General features: G+C 40.1%; 1 protein-coding gene across 1 annotated transcript in view; it reads right to left on the reverse strand.

Moving 5' to 3' along the window:
- Window positions 1-3,988: 3,988 nt before the first annotated feature.
- Window positions 3,989-22,135, reverse strand: part of LOC132176669 (uncharacterized) — a 69,344-nt gene continuing 51,197 nt past the window's right edge. Inside the window, exons 6-11 of the mRNA XM_059588938.1 lie at window positions 19,828-20,082; window positions 19,475-19,621; window positions 19,361-19,388; window positions 18,936-19,006; window positions 8,496-8,555; window positions 3,989-4,407 (exon numbers count right to left, since the gene is read on the reverse strand). Coding sequence (XP_059444921.1) covers window positions 4,339-4,407; window positions 8,496-8,555; window positions 18,936-19,006; window positions 19,361-19,388; window positions 19,475-19,621; window positions 19,828-20,082 — 630 coding nt within the window. The 3' untranslated portion in view covers window positions 3,989-4,338. The remainder of the gene's footprint in view (window positions 4,408-8,495; window positions 8,556-18,935; window positions 19,007-19,360; window positions 19,389-19,474; window positions 19,622-19,827; window positions 20,083-22,135) is intronic.

Raw genomic sequence — 22,135 nt, forward strand, 5'->3', positions numbered from 1 at the left:
TATGTCCTGCATATTTCTTATAACAAGCCACCAAACGGAAAACCTGGGCTACTTCAACTTTTAGAGTAACAAATGAATATATATATATATATATATATAGAAGAAGAGATTGCATGAGCATTAATTAGTTTTGTATGAGAATGCATGCAGATGTGGGATCAGAGGTGAGAAGGGTGTCTGTCCCACAAGCATGGGAACCCTGACTAACTGCACGTGGTGGAGGTTTCGTGACAGATGACAGAGCAAAAGGTGCTGCCTAATTTAGCCCATCCATTCATTTCACCACAAAAGCCATGGGAGTTCTATATGCATACAGGCATACAGCCTACGCATGGACAGTTCCAATGCACCACGTTTTTTTTTTTTTTTTTTTTTTTTTTTCACTCAAGGAAGGGTGGACCCTAACAAACAACCCAAAATACTCCGTAAAAAAAACGGAAACTTTACTTACCCCCTAATTTATACGTCTTTTGCAAATACCCCTCAAAGTTTAAAATCTCTCTTAAACTTTCGTTTTTTTCCAAATACTTTCTTAGTCCTATGGTTGAGCAGTGGCCACAAGAGAGCTTAAATAAGTGGCCACAAGAGAGCTTAAATAAATGTCGCAGGGTGTCGCAGGGTCGACTATAGAGAGCTAGGGGTAGATTGAAGGTCGGTTTGTCCATTGGGATTGTGCATGGACGTGCCTCGAGTGGGCTAGTATTGGTGTAAAAATGACAAAATCAAAACTTCTCCCATCGACTTTTATTTTTTATTTTTAACAAATAAGGAAAATTTTACATGAGGGGTTGTTTTCATTTTTGATCTGAATAGAAGAGAGAATGGAAGACTAGTTATAAATGCTTCTGAACACAATTAGAAGTGGCCATCGAACTACACAAAGTGCAGTATAAATTGCACTACAAATAAAGCAAATAACAACATAAATAGAAAAAACAACAATCCGGTACAGAGATGCTAGCAGCACAGCATAGATTTCTCCAAAGACAGCAGAAGACGAGAGACACGTGGTGGTAGTGTCGATAATTTTACCATTAGATAATCTAATAACTACAGCAGCAATACTTAGCAGCGGAACTAGCAAGAAAACAGACTAAATTTGAGCTGAAAAATAAAAAGAGTTAAATATTTTCCCATTTTGCAAGTTGAGGCACCCCCAACCAGCCAAGCCACCCCTTTCCAATTTGTTTTTTTTTTTTTTTTTTTTTTAATTTAATTTTTTAATGTTTTAATCATTTTAGTTTTTAATTTTTCATTTTTTGGACAGATGTCAATTTTTTAGGGGTGTTGACGTGGATTTCTGTCAATTTTTCAACGGAATTTAGATGAAGGTACCCATCTTTATTTTTAACCATTATTGAGGTACCGTTTGTGATACAAAATAAAACCGAATGGGAAAAAAAATAAAGTTTAACTACAGGGGCCAAAAAAGTATTTAACCCAAAATAAAAAGATAACAACAAAACTAAAAAAATACACATAAATAGCAACATGGGTGGACGGTGGGGCAGGGAAAAGCAACAGGGGCGTAGGAGAAGACCGGCGCATGTAAGCCACGTGCCGCAGTGAATGCTGGGAGCCATAAGGTGGCATTAGGAGACCTGCTACAAGGGTGGAAGATTGCAGAGCGAAAGAGATCTGCCCTCATGCATTGAGAGTAGCTACACATGCGTTGGCGCGCGTGGGCTATGCGCCCTCGAGTAAGATCTACTTGTAAGCGCGTGTTGTACACACTTCGGCGCGTGGTGGTAGGATAATGACGTTGGCGGCAACAGGTAGCAGAGAAGTCCAGGAGTGTGGTGGGGTGGCGCATGTAAGCCTATGGCTTCTTGAAATGAGTAGATCTAATTTTGAAAAAATTAAATCTAAGAATTTCAAGAAGGTAACGAAAGCAAGGTTTCAAAAGGCTGGAGGAGGCAGTGACCAGATCATTTGTTGAAGAGGAGGAGACGACGGAGCTGTTGATGCAGGGTAGGGCCTCCAATGAGGCAAGTAATGCCTCCAAAAAGGCAATTTTGACCTCAAAAGCGGCAGGAAAGGGAGGGAGGAGAAGGAAGTAGGGATCCGAGGGGAAGGGGAGGGAGGAGGAATCAAAACTCCCTCCTCCCATGGTTGCCGAAGAGAAAGGGAAGGAGTTACTTGAGGAGAGAGAAGAGATCTTTATCTAAGCTACTGAGGAAGAATGCGATCATTGACAAGCTATGATAATACCAAGACCCCATGGTGAAAACCTTTGTCTAACCCCTATCGACAAAGATCCCTGAAAACCTAAGTCTTAGGGGATAACGTATCTTGGAAAGACCACAAGGTGAAACCTTTGGGGTTAACCTCATACTGATGAAGGTCCGTAATAATGAAAGTCTTCAGATAACCTATCTCAGGAAGACCCAAAGTTAAAACCTTCGAGGCCAACCACGATGATAGTTTCTGAAAACGAAAGTCTTAGGGGATAATCTTATCGACAAAAAGGTCTTTAAATTGTAAGCGTTAGGGGACAACCTTATATCGAGAGGACCCGAGGGTGAAAACCTTCAGACTAACCTCATACCAACGAAGGCTCTTAAGACGAAAGTCTTAGGAGATAACTTTATATTGGAAGGAACCTCAAGGTGAAAACTTTTGTGGCTAACCTCATACCAACAAAGACCCCCTAAGACAAAAATCTTAGTAGATAACCTTGTCGACAAAGACCCTCAAGTCCAAAAGTCTTTAGGGACAACCTTATCTCAAGAGGACCCCAAGGTGAAAACTTTCAGGGGCAAACCTTATACCAACGAAGGCCCCTAAGATGAAAGTCTTAGCGGATAAGATTATACTGGGAGGACCTCAAGGTGAAAACCTCCAGGGCTAACCTCATATCAACCAAGGCCCTTAAGGCTTCGTCTTCATGGAAAACCTTATATTTGAAGCACTAAGGTGAAAACCTTCAGGGCTAAACTCATATCAACAAAGACACTTAAGACTTCGTCTTAAGGGACAACCTTATATTGAGAGAACCCTAGTGTACAAACCTTTAGGGCTAACCTTACTAACAAAGACACTTAAGACTTCATCTTAAGGGACAACCTTATATTGAGAGAACCCTAGTGTAAAAACCTTTAGGGCTAACCTTATACTGACGAAGGCCTTTGAAATGGGGATAACCTCATATCAAAAGAGGGTCCCGGGGTGAAAACCTTAAGGGCTAACCTCATATCGACAAAGGCCTTGAAGAAGAGACTCTTAAGGGAGAGCTTTATATCAGAAGATTCAGAAGGACCCAGGGTGAAAACATTTGAGCCTAACATCATACCGACAAAGGTCCCTAAGACGAAAGTCATAGGAGATAACTTTATTTCTAAGGTCCGTAAGACAAAAGTCTTAGGGGCTAACCCCATGTCAACGAAGGTCCTTAAAACAAAAGTCTTGAGGCATAACCTCATCTCAAAAAGACTCCAGGGTGAAAACCTTGAGAGGTGAAGTTAGATCAACGAGGGACATTGTTGAAGAACAATGGGAAAGAAAAGCATCAACAGCCAAGGATTGAGTGAAGTTTGAGTCCAGCTTCGCTTCCAAATGAAAATAGCCAGGGATTTTCACTTGCTTAGAAGCAACAGCTAACATCTATCACATCAATTAAGATTAAAGCAGAGCCAATGGAAAGATGCCACCGAATAAGGACTATCCTATCATCATAGAAAATGACATCCGATCTTCAACACGATCCAAATCACAATCCTTTCCTTTTAAAATCACCATTTTTTTTTTGGCAATTTACACTCACCAACCATTGATTGGCTACAATCATTTGTTTTTGGAAACTTTTCACGTTTCTGACACCCTTTCCCACCACCAAAGAGCTACATAACTGTATTACTGGTAGCGTCCGAATGGAACTTGTGTAATTATAGGGGGGCAAATAATACACCATAAATCAAAGGACAATCTTGTGAAAAGCATATAGTAATTTCCAATTTATTCTTAAAAAAAAAAAAAAAAGGGTCAGAAATAATAAATAATAATACCCTTAAAGGATGATCAAACTAGAAGATGCACTTAAATTCACTTTTTCTTTATTCTTTTTCTAATTTTCATCCTTTGCCTCTCTAATGTGATCAGTTTCCTAAGAGTGTAACCATGGAATAAAATCAATTCAACTATTTACTCTACAAGAAATAGTTATGAGTTTCTTGGATACAAATGAAGGAATAATACTTCACCATATCACCCAGCACTTCTATCATCGCATAAATTCTCAGGCCACTAAAATTTGAAGGGAGCTATAATCCGAATGGCTTTCCAGCTTGATTGGGTTGAGGAATTATGAAATAATTTCAGCCACATGAAAATTAGCCATTATTATACATTGAAACGAAACAGCATTACATCTCCTTCTTGTACAAGGTAATCTTTACCCTCAGATCGCAACTGCAAATATCACATCAAAATAGTTGATCAGTTCAACAATGCCAAGAAACTTTATTGGCTAAGCTAGCTAGCTCCTTGTAAAATATTGAGGTTTTACAATAGCGTGCTTCATGACAGGGAGAGCTAATAGACAACACAAATACATAGAGGTAAATAATCAAGAAAATCTACAAAAGAAGAAAATAGATGCATAAATCTCAAAGAGCCTTCAATATGGTTGAGTCTCCCCATCTTTTGTTATGCTCTCAAGTCCCTAAACCTATGAAGTATCCTTTTCGTAGCATATCAACTCATTAACATACCACACACAGACCCGTTAAACCTAACGACAACAAGCCCTAGTTGCTGCCCATGGTACTGAATCAGCTGCTTAAGTTCTGGGGGCAACGATTCCGAATTGTTTTCCACTAGTTGCTACATCAAAAAATAAATCACAAGCTTCTGATAAAAAACAGTTCTAATAAGATTTAGGGGTAATTACCTTTTCCATATTAGGGTTTGAGTCATTAGGGTTTCAATGATAGTTTGGTCTTTGTGTCAGTAGGGTTTAGCCTATATATTTGGTTGTTTGTATTAAGTTTAATAAACCGAATAATATAATGGCCTCCACCTTTTGTGTGTAAACTGTTCATACAAATTTTAACATGGTAGCAGAGCCTCAGGGTTTGAATCCTTCGTAGTAGTGCTTTTCCGCTATATTTGTATTGTATTGTTTTTTTTTTTGGTTGGCAGCACCGCCCGTGTGCATTAACTTTGTCGAGCTCTATAGAGCACTTTTTTTTTTTTTTTTTGGTGATTGGAACTCTTTAGGTGAGAAAAAAAAAAAAAAATGTATTTAGTTTGTTTTTGGTGTTTTGTAATGTTGACCGGCCTGTTTTGTGGTTGCCAGCGTCATCTGTAGTGGTTGGTGTAAGGTGGCTGGCGTCGTCTATAGTTGCTGCTGAGGTGCGAGTTCTTGTTCCTGGGTATGATGGCGGGCATGTTCTGTAGTGGCTAGAGTTTTCTGTCTTCTTCGACGATACTCCGACAAAGGTCCGGTTTGCTTCTAGTGACTGCTTCTGTTCTGTTTTCAGTGTTTTTCTTCTGTTTTTAGGTACTGCCGGCCTGTCTTGTGTGTTTCCGGCCAGTTTTGAAGCTCCGACGAAGTTCCAGCATGTTTCCAGCGAAACTCCAGTGAGCCTCCGGCAAAGTTTTTTTTGTTTTTCTAGTATCTGTTTTTCGGCGAAACTTGTTGGTTAATCATATGAAATATAATTGTTGTTAGTTGTTGGTGGTTGTTTGTGATCGATGTATCCGACCGGCCTTCGTGTTTTGCGGCGAGAACCGATCCATTGTTGTGATAGATGTATCCGACCGGCCTTAGTGTTTTGCGGCGAGAACTAATCCCAAGTTGTTATTGATCTATGTATCCGACCGGCCTTGGTGTTTTGCGGTGAGAACTGATCCCAAGTTGTTACTGATTGATGTATCCGACCGACTTTGGTGTTTTGCGGCGAGATCCGATCAAATCATGGTTGTTCAAGTTTCCGATGTGTTTTCAACCAGTGTGGAAGTTTTATTTAATTATCTTATTTGTATTGTGTACTCCGAGCTGTTCCAGCTTGAGGGGGAGTGTTAGAATATGTTTTTCTAGTCGTTTTTTCATTTGCTTGTTTCTTCCAAGCTAGATTCATGTGATATATATGCTCCAGCTTGAGGGGGAGTGTTAGAAGAGATATTAAGATTTGAGTCATTAGGGTTTCAAAGGTAGCTTGATCTTTGTGTCAGTAAGGTTTAGCCTATACATTTGGTTGTTTGTATTAAGTTTAATAAGCCGAATAATATAATAGGCTCCCCCTTTTATGTCTAAACCGTTCATACAAACTATAACATCCCCCATAAACTATAACGCATTGTCAATTTCTCTACATAAATTGCCAACCTTATTGCCCGACCCTATCAGACTACCATTTTCTTCCAAAACCCCCTCTTTCGTAAGTCAACCATGTTAAATTGGACGGAATACCTTTTAGACATTAAATCTCCTTAAAAGACAAAAATACCCTAAAATAAAAAATTAAAACAAAAAATCTAAATATATAAATTAATTTTGAAAAAAAAAAAAAAAAGAATATGGGGCAGCCACTCCCCTTGGGGGAGGGGGTGGCCAACGAGCCACCGCCAAAGGGGTGGCCCAACGGCCACCCCTAGGCGATGGGGGTGGCGCGCGGCCAATCCCCAACCAGGTCAAAGGTGGCCCGAAGGCCAACCCCTCCTTAGGGGTGGCCCGCGAGCCACCCCAGAGGCAGCTGGGGTTGCCGCGTGCCATCCCATTGGGCCGGGGTTGGCAGCGAGCCACTCCTAGCCACCTTCCAGGGTGGCTTGCTGGCCACACCCTCCCCCAAGGGCAGCCGGCAGCCAATCCTCAAAAATTCTTTTTACACTATTGGAATCCGTCAAGTATTTTGACAGAATTTGATTACAGAGACTAAATTGTTATTTTGACATATCTCCGATAATCTTTGAATTATTATTATTATTATTATTTTATATCACACAGATGGATTTTTCACTATTGGAATCCGTCAAGTATTAGGACAACCACATGGTCTGATTTTTCATTTATATTTTTTTAATTCAAGTGTTTTTTAATATATTTATATTTTTTGAAACTAATACTCATATATATATATATATATATATTTGTTTAATTTTAAGGGTATTATATATAATTTTTGTATATAAAATTAGGGTATTTGAGTCATTTTAAGTTTTTTAATGTGGTTGACTGACGGAAGAGGGGTTTTTTTGAAGAAAATGGTAGTTTGATAGAGTCGGGCAATAAGGTTGGCAATTTATGGAAGAAATTGACAATGCGTTATAGTTAATGTGGAAAAAAGGTAATTACCCCTAGGATTTATTAAATGAATACTTCCATATTATGCTTGAAGAGATATAAAAAGTCATTCTACCATTCCATTTACAAGTACAGTGAACAAAACAAACTCCTGTTTCCATCATCTATTCCAAATTGATGTTCCAATATCTTCTTATCATTTCTCTTCATACTTCTCCTTTTTCAGAAATATAAGAACGGGAGGGAAGAAAAACAAAAGAAGGGAAATGAGGTACCCTGAAATAGAAATAAATAATAGTTCCATTGGCAACTTGCTTTCTACCTCTATCAGATATTGGTCATTAATACATGATTCAAGCATCTTCAAGTCAGGAAGGTGCATTTTTCTCCTTTCAAGTTCTACCACCTAATTCTCGGGCTTTCCATTTCAACTATGACTTCTTTTTCATCTATTAATGTGCACATCTAGTACTAGCAATGGGTTGATGACACATAAAAAGAATCAATTCATCAAGAACTCAATCAATTAAAGTGAACTACATAGCCTAGAGCAAACCAGATGACTCTCACGGGAAAAAGTTCACCGTTAGGTTGGTACTGAGAAGTCACAGAAACAACTCTGGAGAAATTAATCACCCCCCTCCCCAATGTTTTTCACATTTTAAAGATGTGTTTAACATGTTTGACTCTAGGGGACATAAAATTCACATGGCTATTTGTTTCATCACAAAAATTTAGCTTCAGCTTACTGCAATTAGTCAAATGTATAAAAATGTCAATACAAAATGTTTTCAACAACCTGCTCGAATTTAGCTTATCCCATATGTTGGAAAATTATAAAACATTCTCTCAAACTCAATCAAACAGAGCATATATCTATCCCTAAGTATACTCTCAGCCAACAAAATATACAGATCCTTAATTGGCCTCATTCTCACATGTGAGCATCCGGAAGTATATCAAGGGAATAGACTTGTGATTTTGTATGCCTCACTTAAGCTACTGCAGTATTTTCAAGTGACTTTGGGATCTTGTCAATCAACGGCAAGGGGCAGCTTCATCAGCTAGTTGTTTAGTTTGAATTGGTGAATTGACAATTTTTCAGACTCCAAAAACCCATCATTGACATATAAACATCTAGTCTTTTCAATGGTAGGCACAATGAGTATTAGAACCTCAGAAAGAAGTTTTCTTTTCATCCTATCTATGAATTCCAAGAAAATAAATGCTAATAGTAAAGCAAACAACTCACAAGTCCTTTCTCCCTTGCAGCAGCAAGTGAACCAGCAGCAACAAAATCATCATAAGCCACCTGATAAATAAATCAGGTCGTCATTATACATCTTACCGGGTATTTGGCAGAAATAAAAGGGCAGAAACGGATAATGGTTTTTGTACCTAGAACATTCTTAGATACTCCATAAAAACTATTGAATCCGATATTATTCCTTATAGAGGATAAAAAAAATTAGAGTGCCTACCAATTATCTGAAAATTTTCTCATACTAACCAACATTTGTTTATCATAGCTATTGTACGATAAGTAAGGAATGAGGATACCTGCAGTTAGAAGCATACTTTTTTTCCTTTTTGATTAGTTAGTTACAGATGCACAAAACAAGTCTTGGACACATGACCTCACCCTCCACCCTTTTCTTATGGGGGCTGAGAGTTCCATTAGCCATTGGAAGCATACTTTTCAGACATCTATAAATCAATTAATTGTTCAGTTACATTGAATAGCTATTAGAATCAGTATGAAAGAGAGAATTTTTTCCCAAGCTGATTATCAATTGATGACCAAGAAGTCCCATGGCCCAGGCTAGTGACTTCTATTGCACTTGGGAGAGGTGCTTGCCTACAGTCTTCCAGAGTGGCAGACCCTCAGCCCACGTTGGAATTTATGGTAGGGAGGGCCTGTGCTTGTGCAGCCTCTAAAAAAATATTCTACTTGCAAAAGAAGAAAAGAAAAGGGTTATCAAACTACACCATCGCCAAAGACCTAGTATTCATAATTTCATTTCAGGAAGATATTTTCATGGATTGGGACAACTGAGTCTGAGGGAAAAAAATGATGCAGATCTTTAAACCAGCAACAAAACATAAAGAAAATAAGTATCTCTGAGACTGGTGTAAAGAACAAGGTTCAGATTCTATGACAAATGAGAAAAGGCTAAGGTTTTTATCTTGAATTTGGGCCTCATCGCATGAAAATAAAAAAAGTTTTCCTTTTTTTAAGACACAGCAAGTATTAAGTAACTAACTCAAACGACAACAAGAAGAAGATAGAAAGAAACTAAAATCATTCATGATAGGATCTTGGCATCCCACCTCATTAAAGCACTACGAGAAACCACAATAATTTTTGTTCATTCCGCTTAAATACAGGAATGTACTGTAAGTAAAGAAAATGAACTTAGGCAGCATGGAAATCTGCAAGCAAGCAAAGCTAAGACTAGGACCAGTCAAGACCCACCGAATTTAACTAAGACTAGTAAGCACACCCCCTAAACAAATGACCAAAGCTAGCAACCAAGCCGTTGGGCCAAAAGGGAAAAGATAAATGTCCTTTACAGCAAATTACAAAAATACCCCTTTTGGCTAGAAACCTGCAGTTTTACCATCTTCTAAGTACACTCAGAATCTTGATACTGTGGGGTAGAAAATCCAGCCTGAAATTAAACCAGTAGTCATCTGCAAGCCTGCATTGGTTAAACTCACTAGAGCAGTGGCAACCAAGCAACTAACAGCGAGTCCCATACAAAGGACTCGTCGACGAGAGCCAAGAAGAAGGCTCTGAAACCCAATGTGAATGGTGTCATTTTCCCATAGGACTTGAAGAAGTCAACCGGTGACAAAAAGAAGCTCTTCCAAAGGCTGTGGAATGAGGCTGAACTGTAAGTTTTAGGTGCTTGTATGTAGTGGCCAATTTCCAATGCCAGTTCTATGGATAGGGATGTAGGTTTTTGTGGTCCTTTTAGGCGGATGGGTAGTGGTGGTAGTGTAATGAGGCTGAAACAATTGTTGTGGTTCAGAGGGCGAGGGTGAACAGCTATGTGGAGGTGACCCTCTTAGCGGTGGTGCTTTTAGAGGCTATAATGTGAAAATGATTTTTGGTACAACCAAATAACAGAAAGAAAATAATAATAATAATAATAATAATTATCATTTTTTCTGGGTCTTACCCAAACAATTGAAAACCAATGATTTTCCCTTGAAAAGCATTTTACATCAAAACAAATGCAACTTAAATTCCAATCCTTTCCAAGTATATTCTTTTCACAGCCCTCTACAATCTGTCACTATGAACCAAAAGTTCTGCAGCTTATTGTAATTGACCTAAAAAGATAATTCTACAACCCTAGTGACGTAGTAGAACACTAAGGTAACTAATCAAAGAGCAGCGTCTTTGATTCTGTAAGGAGAAGCGTCTTCGACTTTTGCCTAAAAAGACAAAAACAAGCCCGCAAGCTAAAAGAAAGATAAAACTCCGCAAAATATTTGAGAGAGAATTCTCTGATTTTATAATAATTCAATGAGTTAGTTTTACATAATAAACTAACATATTTAAATAAGAAAAATACTTGTAGAGAAAGTAAACCTAATCCTAGTAGTAATAGTAAACCTAATCTTAATAAGGAAATGAAAATAATTAAAACAAATCTAACCCTATTAACGAAATGAATTAAAGTTCTAATAAAATAAAATCCTAATATAAAATGGACAATTAGTAAGAATCGTGACAATCTTTCATTTTGTACTTCTATTGTCTGAGAACGGATAAAATTCTGATCAAGCGGCGCTCTTCCAATATTGTTATTCATATTTTCCTTATTTTTGTTTTCATCGAAAATATAGGTAAATATCGTCCTAAATCAGACACCCCCACTTATAAAAACTCGTCCTCAAGTTTTCTTTGGGACATGACATGCGCAGCTCCTCCGAAGAAAGGTATTTGAAGAAATCTACATAGATAACACCAAGACACGATTTTTCCTTTTCGTCTACTTCCAAAAAAATTCCTTCAACGATTTCTTTATGGATCTCATCTTCAACTTTACCGTTTGCTTCAAAAGAATCGTCAGTTTTTGTGGTGATCGTGGTGAGTTGTACTTGCGATGGAAGAGGCGATAGCTGTTCTTCCATTGATGTAGTCGTTGGAACCAATGATTGTGGTTGCACATATTTTTTCTCTGATGACAACTCCACTTTTTTAACCAAATTAAAAGCTTCCACATCGCTTCCACCATAATTAATATATATTCTCTTCATAGGCAGAGTGCCTATTTGGAGAATTATGAATATGGTTACGAACATGTCGAATGTGGCTTACGTCATCATCATGGAATCTATCGACATAAGGATAGTGAACAGGTTTCCTTCGGATCCCATAGTCATTTTGGGCATCCCTGTGATTCCAATGGGCACGCATCTGCATGCGTTCAAACGTCTCCCTCCTGTTGCATCATCTGCGCCGTCTATCGGAGCTCTTGGAATTCGGCTCTCAAAGGAGCCTCTGATCGCTTGATGTATCGCTGGTAGTTGGATCTCGAAACAACATCTCTCTCACGAACGGCGTCATTATAGAAGTTGTTGTTGTAGTATAAGTTGGCCATCGAATCTAGATAATGCCGGCTCGGATACCCCATGAATTTGGCTCTTTAAAGAGCCCCTCCCCTACAAGGGGAGTTGTTGGAGAAGTTTGTCACCATTGCGCTAATTGGCCATGATCAGGATAAAACTTGCTCTGATACCAACTGATGTAGCGGAACACTAAGGTAACTAATCAAAGAGTAGCATCTTTGATTCTGTAAGGAGAAACGTCTTCGTCTTCTACCCAAAAAGATAAAAATATGCCCGCAGGCTAAAAGAAAGATAAAATTCCGCAGAGTAATTGAGAGAGAATTCTTTGATTTAATAATAATTTAATAAGCTAGTTTTACATAATAAACTAGCATACTTATATAAGAGAAATACTTGTAGAAAAAGTAAACTTAATCCTAGTAGTAATAGTAAACCTAATCCTAGTAACAATAATAAACCTAATCTTAATAAGGAAAGGAGAATAATTAAAACAAATCTAACCCTATTAAGGAAAGGAATTAAAGTCCTAATAAAATAAAATCCTAATATAGTATTGACAATCAGCGAGAATCGTGACTATCTTTTCTTTTGTACTTCCATTGTCTGAGAACGGATAAAATTCTGATCAAGCGGCGCTCTTCCAATATTATTATTGATATTTTCCTTATTTTCGTTTTTACCAAAAATATAGGTAAATATCGTCCTAAATCACCTAGAACATAAATGATCTGATTTCTGTCAGAATCAAGATTCCATGTCCACTAACTCTCCATTTCACTTTTTCACTGGACAATTACCTGATATACTTTAACAAACATTTTTTAAGTTCTAAAAAGTTAAAAAAGACACCAAAGAATGTTGGGGTTTATTTGAGTTGCATCACATAAGAACATACATTCTTATTCCATACATAAAAAAAAGTCTCTCGTCTCTCTCTCACCCTCATCCACCTCCGCCTAAGTGCAGGCGAGTGGGTGGCGCATGAGAATTGATTTAGTGTCTAGTATTTAGATTGATTTGTTCATGGCTGGTCCGAGAAGGTGGTCTGTGGAGTCCAAAGTGTTTGAGGTGCTGATTAAGGGAGGAGCATCAGGGGTAAGGATCTTGGAAAAAAGCAAAAGGAGGCATAAATCCATTTTCTTGCAAAAGGCCGAGCTGCTGTGGCTGGTGCATATAGTGGAGGACTTAGTGGTAGTGGAAACTTCGGAGGTCTTTTGAGATCAATCCAGAGCAGGGTATCCACGGATCATTGCACAAAAATGCTCCAATAGACATGGGCGTTTTCTGACAGTAGAAGAATTCGATGGAAGGCATAGGAGTGGCTCGATCATCATTCCAGAAGGAAGATATGGTCAAGGCTGGGAACGATTCACCAGGGAGGTGTGTTTCGCAAAATCATCTCTCTGTGCGGGTACGGAGGATAGGGAGGGGAAGAAAGAGGAGGGGGCGAGAAGAAGGAGATTCACGGAGGTGTGGAGGCAGTCGATGCAACCGGCAGAGGAGTGTTTTAACTCATTTCCTGGACCAATAGCTAGGGTGCCTAGTTGGTTGAAAGAGGCTTCTGCCGAGAGGGACAAGCAAGAACGAGTTTCTGTCAACCAAGGGACGGATTTGCATCAGTTCAAAGCCCCGGTGAGGGCTGTCGGTGGCGGAGGGGAGGGCTCAAAGAGGTCCTTTTCTGCTTTTGTGGCGGGAACGATTAACCCAAAGGAAGGGGAGATTTCGGGGAAGGCCAATAGGGCTTCGGCGAGTTGCATACCACCTTCGTTGAGCGATTTGTGTCCCGTGGAGAGGAAGACAGCTTCGAAATCTGGAGCAGATCACGTGAAGGGAGGGGAGGGGGATGGCTGCCACGATGCACAGTCCCTCTTTCGTGTGAAAATGGAACTAATAAATGTGAGGGAGTCATTGAACAGGCTACAAGGAGAGGTAGTGCTGGGTTTGGAAAAGCTAGATATTGTTTTTAAATATCTAGAAAGTCAGATCTCTCCTTCCAAGGCGGGAGGAGTTGGTGAATGTGGACTGGTATTAGGGGTCAAACTCACCCAAGGCATGGCCCAATACAAGATTAAGGAGCGGCCCAATTTGATTCAAGGAGAGTCCAAGCAAGTGTTTAAGACCTACTATAGGAGGAAGAAGTCTTGGCCCAAATTGGGTTTCGGTCTCGACAAGGGCCCGGTATTTGCAAGATAGGGTGGACAAGGAGTCTAGGGCGAGGACTTTGGAGAGAGGGGAGGGGTCGCGAACAGGGAAGGAGCCGGTAAGTACGCCGGACTCCGCACCGGACTCCATGGTGGGCGGTTCCATAGCTCCGGCGGGCGTCACCGGCATTGCTGAATTGCCCGTTTTCAGGCTGCTTCACACTGATAAGGAGATCTATGCTGCTTCCCGCACGTCGATCGTCCCCGCGGCAACAGCAGAGGTGCCAACGAGAGCGGATTTGCCTAAAAAGGGGTTGGCGAGGATGAATCAGGAGAGGGGGGAAGGTTTGGGTGATGGTGCGATGGTGGGTACTTCTGTTCAAGCTAAGCTGACAATGGGTTCCGCCTCGGGTCCTCGGGGTAAGTCGCAGGTTGTCTTACTTTCTGACGATTCTTCTCCGATTCTCGGCCTCGATGATCAATGCTTTTCAAAGGGTGGATCGAGTGTCTCTGGCTGGGGGATTTTGGAGGAGAAGCCTGAAAATGGGAAGCCATCGGAGCGCTCTGGGGTTGCTGTCGGATCAATCTCAGGTGTGGAACTATTGGGGTATGGCTTTGTGGAACAGTCTTCGGGTGGTTCTGAGATGGGCATTCTGGGCACAGCGTCGGGGGTAAATTTGGGCGGAGATTCCCTTGCAGTTGAGGTATCCTCGTCCCAGGTGTCCTGTGTTCCAAATTCTTTGGATGAGGATCTGTTGGCGGGTCAGGAGAAGGTTTTCACTATCCAGGTTTGTAAAGAGGTTGGCTTATCGTGTGATGGAGACGAAAGGAAGCTCGAAGCCACCATTGGGATGCTTATGGCTGACAACAAGGATAATGAAATGGAAAAGGAGGAGGCTACATCTGCAGTCAAAAAAGGTAAGAGAGAGCTTACTAATTTGCAGTCTTCGGTTAATTTCTTGGAATCTGCTGGGAAGGAGAGGAGTAAGGGGAGGGTCAATCGAGTTAACTCATGAAACTCAAGATTATTTCATGGAATGTGAGAGGCCTGAATGAGAGGGTGAAGAAGTTGAGGGTTAGAAATCTGCTTAGAAGCTGTAAGGCAAATTTAATTTGTTTTCAAGAGACGAAGTTGGATTGTATTTCATTCAGCTTAGTGAGAAGTGTTTGGGGCTGCCCGTATGTGGAGTGGTGCTATGTTCCTTCTCGCGGGGCGTCGGGTGGCATTTTGCTCATGTGGGATAAGAGGGTAGTAGAGAAGATAGATGCTGTTTTGGGTAGTTATGTGGCGGCCTGTTCTTTCAAAAATGTTGCGGATGGTCTTGTTTGGGCGTTCGCGGGGGTGTATGTGCCTAATAGAGTCAACTCCAGACGTCTTCTTTGGGAGGAGCTGGTAGGGGTAATGAGCTGCTGGGATATGCCGTGGTGTATTGGTGGGGACTTCAATGTTACTCTTTACCCAAGTGAAAGATCGAGGGGAGTTTCTTCTCTGGCTGCCATGAGGGATTTTGGTGAATTCATATCGGAGCAGGGCCTCATGGACCTTCCCTTAGTTGGGGGGATCTCCACTTGGTCCAATAGTCGCTCTTGGTCTAGGCTTGATCGATTTCTAGTTTCTACGGATTGGGAAGTTCGTCATCCAGATTTGCGACAAAAGAGGATGCTTCGGGTTTGCTCTGACCATGCTCCTATTATGCTGGATTGCAATCCGTTCTAAGGAGGTAAAAGACCCTTCAAATTTGAGAATATGTGGCTAAAAGCGGAGGGTTTTGTGAAAGAAGTCCGTAGCTGGTGGGCCTCGTATAATTTTCATGGCACCCCGAGTTACATCCTTTCCAAGAAGCTGCAAGCTCTCAAATGGGACATTAAGAGATGGAATGACCAAGATTTTGGCAACGTGGGGGTGAGTATTAAGGCTCGCATGGCTGATCTTAAAGCACTTGAAAGGGCGGAAGAAGAGAGGGGCTTATCTACCGAGGAGATCGAGAAGAAAAGGGTGCTTGCCAGAGAGCTAGAATCCTCCCTCCTTCAAGAAGAAATCAGTTCGAGGCAAAAATCTAGGATCCGTTGGTTGAAAGAGGGTGACAAGTGCACGAAATTCTTCCATCGGATTGCTAACGCCAACCGCAGACAGAATTATATTGAGTCATTGAATATTAATGGCACTATATCTACGGATCAAGAGGCTATTAGTAATCATATCATCCACTATTATGAGTCGCTTTTCACGGAGACTCTCAGTTGGAGACCGAGGTTGGATAATCTACACTTCGACAGATTGGATGTTGATGAATCCTCTAGTTTGGAAGTTCCTTTTGAGGAAAGGGAGGTGTAGGAGGTGGTAAAAAAAATAGATAGGGACAAGGCTCCAGGCCCGGATGGTTTTTCTATGGCTTTCTTCCAGAATTGTTGGGATGTGATCAAAAGGGACATTAAGGCTGTTTTTGCGGAGTTCCATGATAGAGGCAAATTTGAAAAAAGCTTTGATGCTACTTTTCTGGCTCTTATTCCGAAGTCACATGGGGCCTCCGATCTGAAGAACTTCCATCCAATTAGCCTTGTGGGGGGGATCTACAAGATTATAGCTAAGGTCTTAGCCAATAGAATGAGGAGTGTTATGGATCGAGTCATCTCCAATTCACAGAATGCTTTCGTCAAAGGTAGACATATTTTGGATTCGGTTCTTATAGCCAATGAATGCCTTGATAGCCGAATCAGAGCAAGGGATCCCGGCCTCTTGTGTAAGTTGGATATGGAAAAGGCTTATGACCATATGAACTGGAAGTTTTTACTCTACGTGTTAAGAAGGTGCGGCTTTGGCAAGAAATGGTGCTTATGGATTGAACATTGTATATCGTCTGTGCGGTTTTCAGTTTTGATCAATGGCTCTCCTTTCGACTTCTTTGAGAGTTCGCGTGGGGTGAGACAAGGCGATCCCCTCTCGCCGTTTTTGTTCATCTTGGTTATGGAGGCGTTCAGCAGGATGATTAATGCTTCCATCAACAGGGGTTTCATCAATGGCTTTTATGTGGGTGCTGGAGAGTCGGAACAGGTTGTTGTTTCTCACCTTCTTTTTGCAGATGATACGTTGGTTTTTTGTGGGGCTGCTCCTGACCAAATCAGATTCATTTTTTTGATAAGTAAACTTCATCATAAACCAAATCAGATTCATTAAAGCCCTTCTCATTGGCTTTGAGGCTGTTTCTGGGTTAAAAGTAAATCGGGCCAAATCGGTTTTGGCCCTTGTCGGAGGTGCGGGTGAGGTTTTTTGTGGGGCTGCTCCTGACCAAATCAGATTCATTAAAGCCCTTCTCATTGGCTTTTTGAGGCTGTTTCTGGGTTAAAAGTAAATCGGGCCAAATCGGTTTTGGCCCCTGTTGGAGGTGTGGGTGAGGCGGGTGAGTTGGCTGGCATTTTGGGTTGTGCCACCAGTTATTTGCCTTTGAAGTATCAGGGTCTTCCTCTAGGGGCTTCGTTCAAGCTTCTGGCTATTTGGGAAGACATGATAGAGAAGATTGCTAGAAGGTTGGCCCCCTGGAAACGTTCGCATCACTTTATCCAACCTTCCTACTTACTTTTTGTCCCTCTTTCCTATTCCTATCTCTGTGGCGAATCGCATTGAGAAGATTCAACGGGATTTTTTATGGGGGAGGCTCAATGATGAGCTCAAGATCCACTTGGTCAGCTGGCACGAGGTTTGTAGTCCAATTTTGGAGGGCGGTTTAGGGATCCGGAGTCTGCGGTTTTTTAATCAAGCTCTTTTGGGGAAATGGTTGTGGAGATTTGCTATCGAAGAAGATGCTTGGTGGAGAAGGATTTTAGTGGCAAAGTATGGGGTGTTTCGGGGTGGTTGGCGCTCTAAAGTTCCTCGTGGTTCACATGGGGTGGGGCTATGGAAACACATTTGCAGGGGGTGGAGTTCGTTTCAATGTCATTTCAGATTAGATCCTGGCTTAGGGCTGAAAGTCAATTTTTGGGAGGATATTTGGTGCGGCGATACGTCCCTCAAGGAAGCTTTTCCCGGCCTTTTCAATATAGCTAGCAACAAGGCTGCCTGCATTGCGGACATCAGGGCGAGTATAAATGGTATGGTTCATTGGAATGTTACCGTTATTCGAAGAATTCATGATTGGGAGGAGGCGGCCTTAGCCTCCCTTCTCTCACTCTTGTATGCGCTCTCATTGTGGGGGGAAGGGGAGGATCGAATGTGGTGGATTCCCTCTAGTAAAGGGAAGTTTGAGGTTCGCTCTTTTATAGGAAGCTCGTCCTTGAAGAGCCCAACCATTTCCCCTGGAAAAGTATTTGGCGCACTAAGGTTCCTTCGAGAGTGGCTTTTTTTGCTTGGTCAGCCACCATTGAGAAATCCCTTACCTTGGATAATGTTAGAAAGAGGGGCATCGTTGTGATTAATCGATATTGTATGTGTGAATCGGAAGGGGAGTCTGTGGATCATCTCTTTCTTCACTGTGGGGTTGCACGTTTTTTGTAGGATGCTATCTTCTCTCGGTTCAACATGTGTTGGGTTATGCCTAGAAGCGTCAAGGAGATGTTAGCTAGTTGGTGGCCGGGTGGTAAATCCCGAAGCGCGGTGGTGTGGAAGATGGCTCCCCTGTATCTCATGTGGTGCTTATGGAAGGAAAGGAATGCTAGATGCTTTGAGGATTTGTCGAGAAACCTTGAGGACATTCTTCATTTCTTTTTGTATACACTCTTTATGTGGACTGCAGGATGGCTTGCTCCCATAGAGATCAATTTCCCTGATTTTCTTTTTATGTTCTCTTCTTCTTTCTCCTCTACTTAGTCGCTCTCTTGTATACTCCCTGTGTACTTGGGTTGTGCCCCTCTACGCTCTTTAATGCATTATTACTTATCAAAAAATAAATAAATAAATAAATTAAAAAAAAAAGAAGCAACATTCAGAACTTTATTCAAAATAGGAAGTTGAATCTTATACTCCTGATGCTTACTGTCTCAGCTCGAATGAAACCTTTCTCAAAGTCTGAGTGGATAACTCCAGCAGCTTGAGGCGCAGTCATTCCTAAAAAAATAAAGAATGACAGTCAGACAGCCATCTGATCACAACAGTGTTAATATCGAATAAGTAGTCAATGATGAATAGACATGTTTTAAACTAGCCAGGTTTATTCAGCGGCAATAGAGGACATTGTATCCCATCTGAAGACAGAAAGAGCTCACCAAAAAGTAAAAACTAAAATCTTTTTCTCCCATACAATGATCAGTCATACTAATGCTTTTTTGATAAGTTGTCCATTCTATCTGACAAACTCAAAGCACAAGAGGTTGTTACTGGCTTGGAACAAGTCAAGGCCCACGAAATAGAATTTATCATGATGGTATGAAATCTTTGACATCCAGCAGAACAGAATCTAACCTGCAAGTATGGTCCATGCTTTTGTTTCCTGCACAAAACAATGGACAACAATCTTTTTAATAAATGAAATGAATATAACATTCAAAAATCTCATTTCAAACTTATCTTCACCACCTTCTCGCCAGAGGTGAAGTATGTACGCAGCCCTAAGAGGCTATATGTTGCTCTAATTAGGTTTCCAAGACCACTTTCACTGACACCAAGAGATTTTAAGTACTCCATCCTTTCTTCATATGGAAGTTCAGTAAGCTCGGACTCAACCTGCAAGTAGAAAGGTCGCTCTTTTACTTGCCTGATGTAATAGTAACATCTGGAAGACCAATATCACCAAAAGATTTATCAAAACAAATAAAATGCATCCCCAGCTCACACTCATACTCGAGCACACGCATGCTTAGAGGCACAAGCTGAAAGAAGTTTTACGAGTTAAAACTGTAAGTGTTTCTGTTCAGAAGTGGTCACCAAACCTGAGCTGAGATCGTCACCAGTCCAGATTGCAACTCAGATGCAAGTTTCATCACTTCGTTGACATAAGGATTATTTTCAGGCTCAGCTAGATCTGTCTCTGCAACATTGGCAACATAGGTGACTGGTTTCATTGTTAGCAAGCAAAGATGCTTTATAGCATCTTTTTCAAACTCCGTCAAAGTTACAGATCGTGCCGGTTTCCCATCCAAAAGTGCCTGCAGAATTTTGTCCAAGGCAGACTTCTCTGCTTCCTCCTGGAACAAGGAAGATTGCATCAATGAGATCATAGCCACCTTAAATACCTTAAATACTTCACAGTAACATGTATCAAACTGAAAAAGAAGAGACAAAAAAAAACAAAAAAAAAAAAAAAATGAAAAAAAAAAGAGAGAGAATTTGGTAGGGGAGAGATGCAGGCAGCAAGAAGCTGGTTTTGTTTTAGTTCAGTTATATTCAATTTTAGGAGTCGGATATTTCTGTAATGTTAATATTTTTACAACAGGTTGGATATGGCTACTATGTTTCCACATCATTGGAGATCCTACACGCCTATAATAATGCATTTGAAAGAGTTGCATATGCATCTTACAGAAAAAGTGCTTCAAGATAGATTTCAACAGACTTTATATGGTAAGATTAAGGAAAATTTATGCTAGAAAGTTTTATGAGCTAACTATCAGGTGCAGAATAGATGTAAACATATGACAATTGCTCGATTGAATGGCAAGCCGAGATCTAAAATTCGAAAGGAAATGTCTATTGTGCAATTTTCTATTCTGCAAGAAGCAGTTGACATGGCAATCAATAGCAAAAAAATCATAAGTCCCTGACACTGGACAATAAACAAAAAGAAGCCACAATTGGAAAGCCTAAACAGAGAGATGAAATTCCAAAGCAATAAGCCAAAAAGGCATAACAGCCTTTTTAAGATTCAAGTGAATTTATCTAATTAACTTAAATAATAAAATCTTGATAATAATTAATTAACTAATAATTAGTATGGATTTACGAACAAAAAATTAAACAATCACGACATTTATTATATATATACAATAAATAAGTTTTTTTTTTTTTTTTTTGATAAGTAATGTATATACAATAAATAAGTTAACTGAAAAGCTCATGAATAAGCTCAAGTTCATTCAAAAAATAAATGAACATAATTTGAACAAATTATCTAACTTGGTGAAAAGCTCGAGCTTGGCTCGTATTCGAAAAAAAATTAAACGAATTCAGCTTGAACATTCAATACTCAACTTGATTACAGCCCAAATTGTACTGCTTCATATTCTTACAAGAACTTAAATGGAAAAAACCTACACGCTATTATGGAAATACAGTCATTACATATAGGTAATAATAGGAAATAAACCTTATCATAAGTTTCCTTTTTTAACACTGCCCCTCGAGTTGCTTCTTGCATGCAATTTTCTTTGATAAAATGTCTATTAATTTCAATGTGTTTATTTCGATCATGTTGAATGGGATTATAAGCAATAGAAAAATGCTAGGCTTACAAACAAATTTTACAAAAGAACTTTTACAACATAATGTGGCACAATATGATTGGGTTTCTCAAAAGTTGAATTTATCTCATTTCCAATCATATTGTAAAAGCTTTTTTGTAAAATTTGTTTGTTGGCCTAGCATTCCTCTAAGCAATATTAAAGGTAGCCTTATTGTCGCAATATAACCTCATCGAATCCTTATAATCATGTCCGAGTTCTTTCAGTGAAATCTATAACAACAATAATTCACATGGTCCTTTGGCCCATGGCTCAAAATTCAGCTTTGCATTAGATTTAGCAAAAACTGATTGTTTCTTACTATGCTAGATAACTAGATTTTCCTCCCACAAAAGTGCAATATCCCGAAGATTTCAATCTGTGACTGACCCAGCCCAATTAGCATATATATAAACTTCTATTTTTTGGTGATCATGTTTGAAAAACAACTCTTTACCAAATGAAGATTTCAAATATCGAAGTATTTTGTAAACCACTTCCATATGAGACTCCTAAGTTAAGTGAATAAACTGGCTCACAACACTAACCACAAAGGCAATATCTGGACGAGTTTGCGACAAATAAATTAATTTTCCAACTAATCATTGACACATGCCCTTACCTACAAGAGAACTCTAATCACTCTCCCATAACACTTGTTTTGCTCTATTGGGTTGTCAACTGCCTTGCATCCAAGCATTCCTCTTTCCTTGAGCAAATCAAGAACATATTTTCGTAGAGACGAATATCACCATGTCTCGATCTGGCTACCTCAATGCCAAGAAAATATTTCAAACTCATT

This window comes from Corylus avellana, chromosome ca3, assembly GCF_901000735.1.
Source record: "Corylus avellana chromosome ca3, CavTom2PMs-1.0".
NCBI lineage: Eukaryota > Viridiplantae > Streptophyta > Magnoliopsida > Fagales > Betulaceae > Corylus > Corylus avellana.